At 41.7% G+C, this 14,385-nt stretch overlaps 1 protein-coding gene across 7 annotated transcripts in view; it reads right to left on the bottom strand.

Annotated features, from left to right (window-relative positions):
- The window catches only part of heatr5a (HEAT repeat containing 5a), a 187,825-nt gene that overhangs the window by 81,700 nt on the left and 91,740 nt on the right, over positions 1-14,385 (bottom strand). For all 7 annotated transcript variants that reach the window (XR_011982490.1, XM_072698932.1, XM_072698927.1 and 4 more), the window contains exons 11-12: positions 9,797-9,908; positions 9,431-9,583 (exon numbers count right to left, since the gene is read on the bottom strand). Coding sequence is in view for 6 of the 7 variants with exons in the window: in XM_072698932.1 (XP_072555033.1) it covers positions 9,431-9,583; positions 9,797-9,908 (265 nt within the window). In the remaining variant the exon portion in view is untranslated. The remainder of the gene's footprint in view (positions 1-9,430; positions 9,584-9,796; positions 9,909-14,385) is intronic.

Raw genomic sequence — 14,385 nt, 5'->3', positions numbered from 1 at the left:
CTTTAAATATCCGAATTTAGCCACGATAGGATGCGGTCTCAGGGCACCAGGCCTCTTAGCTCCCAGCCGATGGACTCTTTCGAAGCAGATGTTTTCCACAGTGTCCTCCGGAAGCTTCAGGTGGGTCTTGATAAATGTTTTAACAGTAACTTCTGCGTCTTCTTCAGCAGATTCCAGGATGCCTGAAAACACCAGGTTCTCTCTCATGCTACGGGCTTGGAGATCGATGACAGTCTCTTTTATTTATTTATTTTCTTCATTTAGATGAGCCACATTCTCAGTTAGAGACTTAACGGAGTCCCGTAGTGAGGCATTTTCAGCAGCGAGTGTTTCCACCTGTTGCTGGCTGAATTCCAAAGACTCCCTCGGGGATTTGAATTCCTGATGTAAAATCTCGACCAGAGACAACCTCGCGTCGAGGCTGGACAATCGCTTGTTGATTGAATCCAGGATGTCAGCAAAGTCTTTACTAGTTGTTCCGGGGAGTCTGCCGGGCCACTTTTTTTAGATGACGGCGTCTCGCTTTTGGCCGGGGAAGATGTATTTAGGTTCTTCTTCATGACTATAGCGTCGAAAGTACCAGTCAATGTATTCTTCGAGTGATTCCAAATTCCCCTCGCTGTCCATTCAAGTTTTCCGCCAAGTCTCTGGTGTCTGACGTCACTTACGTCATTCTTTATGGCATGGGTGGCAAATCTTATCGCTGCAACTCCCTAATTAGGTCACTAATTAGAGGACTGGTTGGCTGAAGAGTCCTCACAGCTGGGTTTGAACAGCTGACCAACAGGTTATCTCAAAAACCTGCATACACACCGGCCCTTTGCGGATAAGATTGGCTACCCCTTCTTTATGGGGTTGATTCTCCCATTCACTTAAGATAAAAATTGACTAGCTAAGTCTATTTTCCCATGGACTTAAGTATGGGGTTTATGTGCACTTAGGCTAGGATACACGCCACGGGCAGAGAAACACCAAAAAAACACCACAGGCATGCCGCAAATAAATGACACTTAAGCAGATTCTGCACTTAAGTGTTTTTAATTGCATTTTCCACCGCGCGTTCTGGAGGGCTGTATCTTCATGGCCAAACACAATTTCACAGTACTCAGAAAGCCAGACATGTAACAAAACATTTTTTTCCAATACAGTAAGAAATAAAAGGTTATAATTCAAAACACATGTGAATAATTTACATTCACATGTGTTTTATATTATATAATAAAACAGTATATGGAAATACATAGTTCATACATACCAATACATAGGATTCAAGTGAATTCAGCCTTGCCAACACACCTAGTAGGGAAATCAATTAGGCTAAATACTGGTTGATTAAAAACAGGTTCAAATGAAAGAAAAAGGCTCAAAGGAAGTAGTGAGTCCTCGCAATCCTCAACCACAGTGCATGTAAGTGCACTCCTTCGAGAGTGAGACAGAGAGGTCCTCATCTTGATGTACTTCAACTGACTGACACAGAATGCATCTCATGTTTCCAGGTGTACTCAGTGAACCAATATGCAACTCCATTTGTCTGTATATTCATACTTATACATTTTAAACATACACTACACAGAGTAGGTCAGGGATCCCCACCGGGACAAACTGACTAGAACACTGACCTAATTGGGGTAGATTTTTGTGGCAGTGACTAGCATTTGGTTTGGAATAACCATTGCAGACTACTCTGTAGCATATAAGCTTGCTTGGACAGTTGCATTCTAATCTTTCAGACCATGTTACTAATATTACTAACTTTAGCACAGGGCACATGTACGGTCTCCATTCATTTACTTGCGGCATGCCCATGGTGTTTATTGGTGTACAGTATTGGAACATCAATGCCAATTAATTTGTTTTTGCTGTACATTTGTATGTGAGATCAAACGATGAATGTGAGAAATGAGATCAGAGTTTCAGCTTTTATTGCCTGGTATTTACATCTAGATATGTTAAGCAACATACTGTAAAACATAACATATTTTGCATCAAAATCACCCAGTTTTTCAAGTGAGCAAAAGTATTTGAACATGACAAGCGACAGATATTTCTTGTTACCCAGGTTTGTCATATAAGATTGATTCATTCATTCAACTTAATCATTAAGTAGCCCTGGATATCTGCTCTCAGTTTAAGCCTTGGCTTTCACATGTGAAGGCTGCATTTGTAGTTAAGAAGGGTAGACCAACATGAAGACCAGAAAGCTGCCTATGGAAGAAAAGCATGTCCTTCAGAAGCTGAGAAAAGGGGGGGAATCCATGTGAGGTACAGTGGTACCTCAGAACTCGAACTTAATCCGCTCAGAACTTGGATTCGAATACTAAAAAGTTTGAGTTCTGATAAAAAAAAACCCATAAGAAATAATGGAAAACCAATTAAATGGTTCCCAGCCCCAAAAAAACGTTTTTTTTTTTTAGCATTTAAACACAAAATGAACAGGATAAAACAAGAAGAGCATTTTTTCTTAATGGCTTCCAAAACTATAAAGAATGTACCCCAACACTACCCCTGTCCTGCCCCGATCGTCAGCTCCTTCTGCCCCCTCGTTAAGCCCGTGTGGAATCCCCGTGTGATCAGCTGTTTCTGGTTGTTGTCATTAGTCCTCTGTATTTAGTCCGTGTTTCAGTTTGTTTTCCCAGTCCGGTCACTGTAACGTCATTGTGTTGTTCTGCCTGTTCTCAGTTAAACCTTGCGTTTCCCGATTGCTTGAGTCCTGTCCCTGCTTCCCCAGTCCTGGCTCGGCAGATCGTGACAACCCCAAGCCATGCCCCAACACTAGACTATGCCATACAGTTATTTTTTTAGTTATTTTTATTATTACTCTGTATTCGTTAATTTGTTCGTAAATCACAAACTTTAGAACATAAGAACATAAGAACATACGAAATTTACAAACGAGAGGAGGCCATTCGGCCCATCAAGCTCGTTTGGGGAGAACTTAACTAATAGCTCAGAGTTGTTAAAATCTTATCTAGCTCTGATTTAAAGGAGCCCAGGGTTTTAGCTTCCACTACACTAGCAGGAAGACTATTCCATACTCTAACTACACGCTGTGTAAAGAAGTGCTTCCTCAAATTTGTTTTAAAATGTTCTCCCGCTAATTTCCACTTATGGCCACGAGTTCTAGTATTTAGACTAATATTGAAATAGTCATTTGGCTGAACAGCATCCAGACCCGTTAGAATCTTATAGACCTGAATCATATCCCCCCTTAGTCTCCTTTGCTCAAGGCTAAACAGATTCAGTTCCGCTAACCTCTCCTCATAAGACATTCCTCTAAGACCAGGAATCATTCTCGTAGCTCTTCGTTGCACCTTTTCTAAGGCAGCAATGTCCTTCTTCAGGTATGGTGACCAAACCTGCACACAGTATTCTAGGTGGGGTCTTACCAAGGAATTATATAAGTGTAACATCACCTCCCTTGACTTAAACTCCACACATCTAGAGATATAACCCAACATTCTGTTCGCCTTTTTTTTTGCTTCCCCACACTGGCGAGAGGGGGACATGGAAGCATCAACATACATACCGAGATCTTTCTCGTAATCAGCTACCTTTATTTCAGTGGAACCCATAAAATATCTGTACTTTATATTTCTGCTCCCTGCATGGATTACCTTGCATTTATCTGTGTTAAATTTCATCTGCCAAGTATCAGCCCATTCGCTAATTAAATCCAGATCCCGTTGAAGCCTCTCTGCTGCTAGATTAGTATCTGCTACCCCGCCCACCTTGGTGTCGTCTGCAAATTTAACCAGTTTACTGTATGTATTTGTGTCAATATCATTAATGTAAATTAGGAACAATAGAGGTCCTAAAATTGAACCCTGCGGTACCCCACTATGAACGGAGGCCCACTGTGACATTGTGCCTCTAATAACTACTCGCTGCTTCCTGTCAGTTAGCCAGTTTTTGATCCAAGTTGCCACAGTTCCTAAAATCCCTGCAGCTTTAAGCTTTAGCAAGAGACGTTTGTGGGGGACAACATCAAAGGCCTTCTGGAAATCTAAGTAAATCACATCATAGGCCTTTTTGTGATCAATTTCACTTGTAGCTTCCTCAAAGAACTCAAGTAGATTCGTTAAGCAGGATCTACCTCTCCTAAATCCATGTTGGCTATCCTTTATGATGTTATTTGCATCTAGGTAATCTACCATTTTCACTTGAATTATAGTTTCCATTATTTTTCCAGTAATGCTAGTTAAACTGATTGGCCTATAGTTTGCTGGATTACTTCTATCCCCTTTTTTGAATATGGGTGTTATATTAGCATGCTTCCAATCTGATGGTACCACACCCGCAGATAACGATTTCTGGAATATTAAAGTTAAAGATTGGCTAATAATATCCCTCATCTCTTTTAAGTCTATAGGTAAGATGCCATCAGGCCCCTGCGATTTATTTATTTTGAGTATAGCTAGGCTTAGTATCACATCAACCTCAGTTATACATATATTGGTCATAGACGATGCTGTATTCGTATTAATTGGTGGTAAGTTACTTGTGTTCTCTATTGTGAACACCCTTGAAAAATAATCATTAAACTCATTTACCATATCAATTTCATTATCAATTATAAGTCCCTTACTATCCTGCAAATTAGTGATTTCAGCTTTTAGTGCTCTCTTGGAGTTAAAATATTGGAAGAAACCTTTACTGTCATGCTTAGCCTCCAATGCAATTTTTCTTTCTACATCCCTCTTGGATAGCCTAATGTCATTTTTTAACTCTGCCTGTAGACTTAGATACTCCTGCTTAATTTTGAAATCATTAGTTATTTTCCATTTTTGGAACAGAGCCCTTTTCCTCCTGACTTTATTCTTAATTTCCTTAGTAAACCACCTTGGTTGTCGTTTCCTAGATTTAGTTTTGCTGGAAACAGGTATGAAGTCCTCTTGCACTTGCAACAATGTGCTTTTGAAAAATTCCCATGCCTCTTCTACTGTTTTGCTATTTAACTCTGTCCAGTTTACAGTTTCTAATTTCCGTCTCATACCATTAAAGTTAGCCTTCCTAACATTGTATACTTTTAATTTCGACTTTGCTCTTCGGACACTAAAATTAACCTCGAATTTAACCATGTTATGATCACTACCGTACAATGGGTCTAAAACCTCTAATTTTCCAATCCTATCCTGGTTATTACAGAAAACCAGATCAAGAAGGGCTTCTCCCCTGGTAGGAGTATTAACAAACTGAGTAAAAAAACAATCCTGTACTAATTCCACCATCTCAAGTTCATTTACAGAAGAGCCAGAGATTGTGTCCCACTGTATCCCAGGTAAATTAAAATCACCCATAACCACCACATCATTTTTATTACTCATAATCCTGATATCATCATATAATATTCTGCTTTCCTCTACAGCTACATTAGGTGCTCTATAACAAACCCCGACAATTAGGCCATTTGAATCTTTAGCATCAAGTTTTATCCATACAGCTTCTGAATTTTTATTTTTATCAGTGAGATCCCTTGCCTGCAAGTTTTCTTTTACGTATACTGCAACACCACCTCCCTTCTTGCCTATCCGGTCTCTACGGAACAACGTATAACCATCCATATTATATTCATCACCATCATTGTCACTCATCCATGTTTCAGTTATTCCTATAATGTCATAATTGTCTGAAGAAATTAAAGCCTCTAAGTCAGTAATTTTGTTTCTAATACTCCTACTGTAGCATTCAAATACAGACCACTAATGGTAGGCCTTTTACAGTGTCTACTTTTAATATTTATTTGGGCTTTCCGTCTCTCCCCACATAAATTCTTAACTGACCTCCCTGCCCCCCCAGTCCCTAGTTTAAACATTCCTCAACTATTCTGCACATACGCCTCCCCAATACACTGGTTCCCCTATGGTTCAGGTGCAACCCATCTGGCTTGAACAGGTCCCACCTGTTCCAGAAGGTCTTCCAGTGCCCCATAAACCTGAACCCCTCTTTCCTACACCACCATTTTAGCCACGCATTTAATCCCCTTATCTCAGCTAACTTTGCCTTACTTGCACGTGGCACGGGAAGTATTCCAGAGAATACCACCGTGGATGTTCTGCTTCTAAGCTTATCCGCGACTTCTATAAATTTATCTTGCAGAACAGCCCTTCTGCCCTTTCCTATGTCATTGGTGCCAACATGCACCACGACCACTGGATCCACCCCGGCTGGGGCCAAAAGCCTGTCCACTCGATCTGGAAAGTCCCCTACCTGGGCACCAGGCAGGCAAGACACCGTACGGGACCCTCTATCACGGGTGCACACATAACTATCTACACCTCTTATAATTGAATCCCCTACTACCACAACCTCCCTCCTACTGGGGTTAGGTGGCTCCTTGGTGCCCAAGGGCTCACCCGCCTCCCCAGTCTCTTCCAGCTCTAAAGCTGGAAGCACCTGAAAGCGGTTAGACACCGCTACTTCAGGTGATGCCGCCTCTGTGAATTGTGTACGCCCTTTTCTACGTCTACGACCTACGTTCACCCAGCTCTCTCGACCTACCTGTTCATCATTCTCCCCCCTCCCCGCTTGTGACGTACACACAGTCTCCCTAGAAGGCGTATTAACTCTCTCGTTTAACTCATTGTTATGTTGGATGAGAGCCAGTCGCTCCTCTAGGTCACGAACCTGGACCATGAGTGAGTCGACTAACCTACATCGCTCGCAGACGAAATCCGACTGGACGCAAGCATCCAGAAGGGCAAACATCTTGCAAACACAACACTGAGCTGGCCCCATAATTACCTAACTCACTATGTCCCCGTCCTTTACTCCCAGCCCAGTATATTAATAGAGAATATTTAAACTTTTAGTTGATCTAATTAACGTATAGTTAAAACAAAGTGCCGCGTACACTAAAACACTAAATTAACACTTGATTCAGATCAAGTTCTAGGTCTTTTTTTTTTTCAAACTGGTTGGTTCAACTTTTAAGAAATTCAGGTTTTAATGAGTTCGAGAACTGAGTTACCACTGTATTTCAAAAACATTGGGTATAACCAGTACCACAATTTGGAATGCCTGAAAAAAGAAAGAAACCACTGGTGTACTGAGCAACAGGCTTTCAAGGAAGATAACAACTGATGAAGGACAAACGGTGAGAACAGAAAAGAAAACCCCCAAACAGTTTGTAACATCATGAACAACCTCCAAAGAGCAAGGGATGGAAACATCACAGTCCACTGCCCAAAGGAGACTTACAGAACAACAATATAGAGGCCATGCTGCAAGATGCAAAGCACTCATTAGCAGTAAAAATTGGAAAGGCAGATTGGAATTTACAAAAAAGTACATGAGAGATAAGCCACAACGTTTCTGGAACAAAGTTTTATAGACTGATGAGACAAAGTAACTTGTTCCAAAGTGATGGAAAGGCCAAAGTATTGAGAAAGAAGCGATATGATCACTATCCTAAACAAAGAAGCCCATCTGTGAAGCATGGTGGATTTATGGCATGAGCTTGCATGGCTGCTTCTGGAACAGGCTTTTTACTGATGATGTGACTGATGATGGTAATAGCAGAATGAATGCAGAAGTCTATAGAAACATTGTCTGCCACTTTACAGAGAAATGCATTGAAACTAATGGGAGGAACTTTATCATGTGGCAAGACAATAATCCAAAACACACTGCCACCTCAACAAAGGACTTCATCAGGGGGAAAAAGATGAAAGGCCAAGTCAATCACCAGACCTTAACCAAAATGAACATGTATTTCACCTTCTCAAAAGAAGACTAAAGGAAGAAACCCCACAAAACAGACAACAACTAAAGGATGCTGTGGTAAAAGGCATAAGCAAAGAAGAAACAAGAAATATGGTGGAGTCTATGGGTTGTAGGCTTGATGCAGTTAATTCAAGCAAGGAGTATGCAACCAAATACAGTGGTACCTCGGTTCTCAAACTTACTAGAACTCGAATTTCTTGAAAGTCGAACAAACCAGTTTGACCTAGAACTCGATCTTAATATCAGAAGTCAAACCGTGAACGCTAATATAAATTGTACGCGCCAGGAAATGAGTCATACTACAATGCAATTCTTACTTGACTGCCTTCTTCACAGACTGGACGATTAACCAAATAAAGCAGCGCAACATTACAGTAACTAACAATAAATAAACCACTAACTTACGTGTACTATTAGAGCATTTATATCATTTATTTAAACTTTATTTTATCAGGTAAATTAACTGAAAACCAGTTCTCACTGCTTTGCGTGATATTTGGGAGAAATAGCAGATTACGCATCGGAACTGCCTGGGATACAAACGTCATGCGTGTAACTAAACTCTTCAGCCAATAAGGGCAAAGGTGTGTTGTCACGGAGGCGGTTCCAGTTTGTGCAGCCGGGTGAGAGGTCACAATGCATCTAACCGTAATGCATTGCGTCAGGATCAGAATGCGTTGCTTTAAGCCAGCGCTGTAAGCAAGTCGAACGCACCCAATGACTGGACTGGGGAAACAAACTGAAACGCGGACTTAATACAGAGGACTAATGACAACAACCAGAAACAGCTGATCACACAGGGATCCCACACGAGGTTAACGAGGGGGCGTGGCACACGGAAGGAGCGGAGGATCGGGGCAGGACAGGGGTAATGTTGGGATAAGATCTTTATTTAAGAAAAAAATGCTCTTCTTGTTTTATCATGTTCATTTTGTGTTTAAGTGCTAAAAAAAAACATATTTAGGTGTAATTTTGGGGGGCCGGGAACCAATTAATTGGTTTTCCATTATTTCTTATGGGAAAAATTCGATCAGAACTCAAACTTTTTAGGATTCGATCCGGAGTCCGGAACGGATTAAGTTCGAAACCCAGGTACCACTGTATTAAGTATTTTTACGGATGCACTGATACAGATACTGGCATCGGGCCAATACTGTGTTCATATGCTCATAATCGTACAAAATCGTTGTAAAAATTGACCGATACCAAAAACCAATACCACTTAATTGCAACATTACTTTAAAACTCATAGCCATGGAATTTTATTTTGCTCTCCTATCAGATTTTAGCATCTAGCAAGAAATTTGTCAACCGGCATTGGCAAATTGGCGAGTATGCCTGGAGGATGTCAGCAGTTTGGACAAATTTTAAGTAAGGGACGTTAACAGAAGTACAGGAGACTGTAAGTTCTGTTCTGCTAAAGAGTGAAGAAGAGAAGGGGACAGCACGTTACTGATCAAATTGCTTGTGTTAAACCATCTAAAGGCACACCATAGTGCAGAGTAACACCTAAACTGCAGGCCAAAGTAACAGGAGGAAACCCATCCAACATGGAGTGGACATGCAAACTGCAGCCACACAGGGCAGAGGTGAGACTCAAACCCACAACCCAAAACAAATTTTTCTATAACTACTGTGCCACCATGGCACCAAACACAGTCACTGAAGAAAAACATCCCTTGTGTGGCATCATGAAGGGAAATCTTACCGCAAAGTGCTCCAGCCCGTCCTTCCAGCATCACTTGCCAGGTGAAGGCATCTCCACGGCCACACTCAGAATGGAGCTCTTGGATGGACAGGGGAAAGGTGCACTTCCAAAGCAGCAGAACTCTGGGGAGATGGTGCACCACCACAGCCGGACCTGCATGACAAATGATAAAAATATGAGAAAACAACCACGTAGAACTAATACTTCACACTGACTGGTCAACTCATTAGGACACCATTTTGTGAGGGGGCAACATCTTAGCACGTTTACATAGATACAAAATCACTCCCAAAATAGAATAACCATTTATTGAACATACAGACAGACACACCAAAGCATCAGCACTGCCAAGGGAGTTATACTCACCCAGAGTCATCAGTGCAGAAAGGAGTAGCCAGCCTCCCTGGGTACGCTGGAGTGCTAAACGACTGTTCTGGGAGGCCGAGCGCAGGAGGTCTTCTGCCAAGCCAAGAACTACCTGTGGGGTTCGAACAGAACGTGGAGAACTTGGAAAACATGGAGAATGTGGAGATAGTAGCAGGCATTTCAGCTGCTGAATGACTAAAGAGGGAGGGAAAGCACCCATGGGAAAAATACAGCCACTTTCCACAGAGCTCACCCCCCGCCAAGGTGACATTTGCACAATTATCCTACGACATAAAAGTTGGTTACTCTCATGATTTGTCTGGTACCTGGACAGACATTTACATTTATTTGTTTAGCAGCCATTTTATCCAAAGCGATGAATTATTGACAAAACAGGGTCAGACAGTCCCTGGAACAACTGGAGATTTAAACTGGGAACCTTCTGATCACGGACGCAGTGTCCTGACCTACACACCACCCCATGAAGGGTACGAGAAGTAGACAGATTATTACGCTAATCATTTTAGTTAATAGCATATTAAAACTACTGCTATGATGATAATTTCATAATTATTTACGTACCTATACAATCATATTACACTGTGGAACACATCATCTACATTCAAAAAAATGAACTATCGCTATAGTTAGTTTTACTAAACCCATCCTTGTTCACAGTACATAAATAATGCAAGTAACTACATTAAGAACATAAGAACTATACAAACGAGAGGAGGCCATTCGGCCCATCGAGCTCGCTTGGGGAGAACTTAACTAATAGCTCAGAGTTGTTAAAATCTTATCTAGCGCTGATTTAAAGGAACCCAAGGATTCAGCTTGCACTGCATTATCAGGAAGACTATTCCATACTCTGACTACATGCTGTGTAAAGAAGTGCTTCCTTAAATCCAGTTTGAAATGTTCTCCCGCTAATTTCCACCTATGGCCACGAGTTCTTGTATTTGAACTAATGCTAAAGTAACTATTCGGTTGAACAGCATCCAAACCTGTTAGAATCTTATAGACCTGGATCATGTCCCCCCTGTCTCCTTTGCTTGAGGCTGAACAAATTTAGCTCAACTAACCTTTCCTCGTATGACATTCCTCTAAGACCAGGAATCATTCTTGTGGCCTTACGCTGCACCTTTTCTAAGGCCGCAATGTCCTTTTTAAGATATGGTGACCAAACCTGCAAACAATATTCTAGGTGAGGTCTCACCAAGGAATTGTATAATCTTAGCATTACCTCCCTTGACTTAAACTCCACACACCTGGAGATATACCCCAACATCCTATTTGCCTTTTTTATTGCTTCCCCGCACTGGCGAGAATGAGACATGGAAGCATCAACATACACACCAAGGTCTTTCTCATAATCAGCTATCTTTATTTCAGTAGGTCCCATAAAATACCTGTACTTTATATTTCTGCTCCCTACATGGAGTACCTTACATTTGTCTGTTAAATTTCATCTGCCAGGTGTCAGCCCAGTCACTAATTAAATTAAGGTCCCGGTGTAGCTGCTGAGCCACTAGTTCAGTATCTGCTACACCACCCACCTTGGTGTCATCTGCAAATTTCACCAGTTTACTGTATATATTGGTGTCTATATCATTTATGTAAATTAGGAACAATAGTGGTCCTAAAATTGAACCCTGCGGTACCCCACTATGAACGCAGGCCCACTGTGACATTGAGCCTCTTATAACTACTCGCTGCTTCCTATCTGTTAACCAGTTATCAATCCAGGTCGCTACAGTTCCTAAAATACCTGTCGCTTTGAGTTTAAGTGAGAGCCTCTTGTGGGGGACAACATCAAAAGCCTTTTGGAAATCTAAGTAGATGACATCATAGGCCTTCTTATCATCAACTTCCTGAGTAGCTTCCTCAAAAAACTCCAACAGATTTGTTAAACAGGATCTACCTCTCCTAAATCCATGCTGGCTATCCCTCAAAATGTTATTTGAGTCCAGGTAATCTACCATTTTCTCTTTGATTATAGCCTCCATAACTTTACCAGTTATACAAGTTAGACTGATTGGCCTATAGTTTGACAAATTACTTCTATCCCCTTTTTTGAAAATGGGCGTTATGTTGGCATGCTTCCAATCAGAAGGTACCACACCTTCAGATAAGGATTTTTGAAACAGTAAAGTTAAGGGTCGGCAAATAATATCCCTCATCTCTTTTAACACTATAGGTAAGATGCCATCAGGGCCCTGTGATTTATTTATTTTGAGCTTAGCTAGGCTTTGCAAAACATCAGCTTCAGTTATATATATATTAGTTATAGACGATGCCGGACTAGTAATAAGAATTGGTAAGTTACTAGTGTCCAGGGGCGCTGCTAAGGATTTTGGGCCCCATGAAAAGAATCTTGACAGGGCCCCCAACACAGCTGAGACTTTTTTTGGGGGCTTCTCTGGGCCCCCTCTCAGTCATGGGCCCCGAGAATCGTCATCATTTACCCCCCCTTTACAGCGCCCCTGCTAGTGTCCTCAACAGTGAATACCCGTGCAAAACTATTATTGAACACATTTACTATATCAATGTCGTTTTCAATTATAAGACCCTTACTATCCTGCAGATTAGTAATTTCAGCTTTTAGAGCTCTTTTAGAGTTAAAATACTGGAAGAAACTTTTAACGTCATCCTAGCCTCCAATGCGATCTTCCTTTCGACATTCCTTTTAGTTCGTCTAATGTCATTTTTTAACTCAGCCTGTAGATTTAGATACTCTTGCTTTATTCTGTCATCCTCAGTTATTTTCCATTTCTGGAACAAAGCCCTTTTCCTCCTTACTTTATACTTTATTTCCCTAGTAAACCATCTAGGTTATTCTTGCTGGAAACAGGTATGAAGTCCTCTTGCACTTGCAATAATGTGCTTTTAAAAAATTCCCATGCCTCTTCAACAGTTTTGTTATTTAACTCCATCCAGTTCACAGTTTCTAGTTTTAATCTCATACAATTGAAGTTAGCCTTCCTAACATTATATATTTTTGATTTGGACTTTGCTCTTCGGGCACTAAACTTAACCTCAAATTTAACCATGTTATGATCGCTACTGTCAAGTGGTTCTAAAACGTCAAATTTACCAATGCTATCCTGGTTATTAGAGAAAACCAGATCAAGAATGGCATCTCCCCTGGTAGGGGTGTTAAACTGAGTAAAAAAACAATCCTGTACTAATTCCACCATCTCCAGTTCATTTTCAGAAGAGCCAGCAACAATGTCCCACTGCATCCCCGGTAAATTAAAATCACCCATAACTACCAGATCATTCTTATTGCTCATAATCCTAATATCACTGTATAACAATCTTCTTTCCTCAGCAGCTACATTAGGTGCTCTGTAACAAACACCGACAATTAGGCTATTTGAGTTTTTAGCATCTAATTTTACCCATATAGCTTCCGTAGTTTTACTTATATCAGTAAGCTCCCTTGCCTGCAAGTTATCCTTCACATATACTGCAACACCACCTCCCTTCTTACCTATACGGTCTTTACGGAACAACGTGTAACCATCCATATTATATTCTTGCCCATCCTTTTCTCTCAACCACATTTCAGTTATTGCTATAATATCATAAGAGTCAGATGAGATAAGAGCCTCTAAATCATGAATTTTATTCTTAATACTCCTGGCGTTTAAATACAGACAACAAAGGGTAGGCCTATTATGATGCCCTTATCTCAGCTAACTTAGCCTGACTTGTGCGTGGCACGGGGAGTATTTCAGAGAATACCACCATGGACGTTCTGCTTCTAAGCTTATTGGCGACTTCTATAAATTTATCCTGCAGAACAGCCCTTCTACCCTTGCCTACAGGTATGTCGTTGGTGCCAACATGCACCACGACAACTGGATCCACCCCAGCTGGGGCCAAAAGCTTGTCCACACGATCTGGAAGCTTCTCCTACCTGGGCACCAGGCAGGCAAGACACCGTACGGGACCCTCTATTACGCGTGCACACATAACTGTCTACTCCCCTAATAATTGAATCCTCCACTACCACAACCTCCCTCTTCCTGGGGGGAGGGGGCTCCTCAGTGCCCAAGGGCCCACCTGCCTCCCCAGTCCCTTCCGGGTCTAAAGCTGGAAGCACCTGAAACCTGTTAGACACAGACACCTCAGGTGATGTTGCCTCTGTAAGGTGTGTATGCCTTGTCCTGCGTCTACGACCTATGGTCACCCAGCTCTCTCGACCTCTCTGCTCTTCATTCTCCCTCCCCCCCGCTAGTGGCGTACACACCATCTCCCTAAACGGCGTATTAACTAGCTCCTCTAACTCACTGTTGCATTGGATGAGAGCCAGTTGCTCCTCAAGGTCACAAACCTTGACCATGAGTGAGTCCACTAGCTTACATCGCTCGCAGATGAAGTCCGACTGGACACTAACGTCCAGAAGGGCAAACATCTTGCAAACGCAACACTGAGCCGGCCCCATAATTAACTAACTCACTATGACCCCGTACTTGCACTTGACCCCGTACTTGCACTTGACCCCGTAGCGAATCGATACCGACGTTAGATATTATTAGTTATTATCGCCCCGCGGGTGTTTGTTACGGAGTTAAACGCAG

Source organism: Paramormyrops kingsleyae, chromosome 14, assembly GCF_048594095.1.
Source record: "Paramormyrops kingsleyae isolate MSU_618 chromosome 14, PKINGS_0.4, whole genome shotgun sequence".
Lineage (NCBI taxonomy): Eukaryota > Metazoa > Chordata > Actinopteri > Osteoglossiformes > Mormyridae > Paramormyrops > Paramormyrops kingsleyae.
Note: the sequence above shows the minus strand (reverse complement) of the source record. Positions and strands in the feature narration are given on the sequence as shown.